This window comes from Alosa sapidissima, chromosome 1 (assembly GCF_018492685.1).
Source record: "Alosa sapidissima isolate fAloSap1 chromosome 1, fAloSap1.pri, whole genome shotgun sequence".
Taxonomy (NCBI): Eukaryota; Metazoa; Chordata; class Actinopteri; order Clupeiformes; family Clupeidae; genus Alosa; species Alosa sapidissima.
In genome coordinates this window covers 3905381-3907880 of record NC_055957.1, presented here as the reverse complement: position 1 = coordinate 3907880, position 2500 = coordinate 3905381, and the positions used below count along the sequence as shown (strand labels likewise).

Here is a 2500-nt window from a genome sequence, read left to right as displayed (position 1 = left end):
AAACCAAGGGGAGGGGGAGGGCTAAGAGGAAGGGTTATGGAGTAGAAATGGGATTGGGCCTAAGTGCACTGAATATAGAGGCTCCACAGCTTGTGCAAGTGTGTGTACGTGTGTACATGTGTACGTGTGTGTGTGTGTGTGCGTGTGTGTGTGTGGCTTGTGCAAGTGTGTGTACATGTGTACGTGTGTGTGTGTGTGTGTGTGTGTGTGTGTGTGGCTTGTGCAAGTGTGTGTACATGTGTACGTGTGTGTGTGTGTGTGTGTGTGTGTGTGTGTGTGGCTTGTGCAAGTGTGTGTACGTGTGTGTGTGTGTGTGTGTGTGTTGTGTGTGAAGCTTGTGCAAGTGTGTGTACATGTGTACGTGTGTGTGTGTGTGTGTGTGTGTGTGTGTGTAGCTTGTGCAAGTGTGTGTACATGTGTACGTGTGTGTGTGTGTGTGTGTGTGTGTGTGTGTGTGTGTGTGTGTGTGTGTGTGTGTGTACATGTGTACGTGTGTGTGTGTGTGTGTAGCTTGTGCAAGTGTGTGTGTGTGTGTGTGTGTGTGTTGTGTGTGTGTGCATGTGTGTGTGTGTGTGTTGTGTGTACATGTGTGTACGTGTGTGTGTGTGTGTGTGTGTGTGTGTGTGTGTGTGTGTATTGCTGTGGGCACATGTCCATGTTAGGAGGAGCCCAGCAGTGGGCCTATGGCCATCTGACTCATTAGCGCAAGGCAAGGTGCCCAGTGAAGGCAGCGGCGCAGCAGACCGGCATGGGCACTCTGGACAGGACTGGCAGACCGCACGGGCACTCTGGACAGGACTGGCAGACCGCACGGGCACTCTGGACAGGACTGGCAGACCGCACGCGCACTGTAGACGTGACTGGCAGACCGCACGGGCACTCTAGACAGGACTGTACTTCCGCCTATCTGGCTGACCTGTGGTAATATGTATAAAACCCTAAAAAAGATCCTTTCTTCCATGCCATGCCATGTGTTTCCCCTCCTCACCTGCAGGGCGGCGAACATCATCATCTCCTCCTCTGTGCACTCAATCTCCTCCAGCAGGATGGCCCACTTGGACTGCTCATACAGCTGGTTCACACGGATGGCATCGTACTAGAGAGAGAGAGAGAGAGAGAGAGAGAGGGGGAGAGGGAGAGGGAGAGAGAGAGAGAGGGAGAGATTAACACACACTCATACTGTACAACATACAACTGGGAGAGCTCACTGCCCGTTACACACACAAGCATAAATGCTATCTATGCTAACAAACAAACTACAAGAGAGAGCAAAAACACACACACACACACACACACACACACACACACAAATAGAGCAGCATTTTTGGCCCCTGCTGAGTGCAATGTCCTCTAACACACACATATACTGTAATAATGGGTCCAACAAGCTTTGTCACACTCACACACACACACACACACACACACACACAGCCAGCTGAGAAAACAGGGCTGCTCTCTTGGGAGGCTCTCCTCTGCCCTGCCCTGCGCTGTGTGTGTGTGTGTGTGTGTGTGTGTGTGTGTGTGTGTGTGTGTGTGTGTGTGAGTGTGTGAGAGTGACAAAGCTTGTTGGACCCATTATTACGGTATATGTGTGTGTTCGAGGACATTGCAGAGGAAGGCCTGAGGATGTGGGCTGGTGTTAAACCTGCAGGCTCAGCTGCTCTCACTAGGAGTTATTTACAGCCAAGCACCGGCCAGGAACGCCAGGAACGCACCCTCATTGTGTCCACTCTAAACAATGGCTGACATCTCATTAAAAAGCCGACGACAGTGACCGCTAGCAGGGCGGAATATCTATCTGCATATACAGACACATTATATTCACACATATATAGGATATAGATTCACACATCATATGTGTAACACACAGCACACATTTGTAAACATAAAAAAATAATAATAATTAAAAATCGCATGCAACTACAGGAGCATCATGATATTATAAAGTATATAAAGTATATAAGTATAAGTATAACTATATATACTCTTTTGATCCCGTGAGGGAAATTTGGTCTCTGCATTTATCCCAATCCGTGAATTAGTGAAACACACTCAGTGAACACACAGTGAGGTGAAGCACACACTAATCCCAGCGCAGTGAGCTGCCTGCAACAACAGCGGTGCTCGGGGAGCAGTGAGGTGTTAGGTGCCTTGCTCAAGGGCACTTCAGCTGTGCCTTCTGGTCGGGGTTCGAACCGGCAACCCTCCGGTTACAAGTCCGAAACGCTAACCAGTAGGCCACGGCTGCCCCCTGATACACGGTAGTGTGGTGTGATGGTACTGTGCGCATGTTTGAGCATCACTGGAGATGCAGAAATGCAGTGTGGTGGTCTTACCTTGGGATTGAGGTCAAAGAAACTGTGGTACTTAAACCGCAGCAGTAGCACATCGTTATCCTTAACGTCCTGCTCCATCAGAGACCTGGACGAGTCCAGCCACCTGCGGAACACAATATGGATGACTGTAAGACTCACGGAACACAGAGACGGATGACTAAGAC

General features: G+C 49.6%; 1 protein-coding gene across 1 annotated transcript in view; it reads right to left on the bottom strand.

Moving 5' to 3' along the window:
* The window catches only part of fermt2 (FERM domain containing kindlin 2), an 80626-nt gene that overhangs the window by 16028 nt on the left and 62098 nt on the right, over window positions 1-2500 (bottom strand). Inside the window, 2 exon segments of the mRNA XM_042087171.1 lie at window positions 989-1096; window positions 2337-2439. Of these exon segments, the coding sequence (XP_041943105.1) occupies window positions 989-1096; window positions 2337-2439 (211 nt within the window).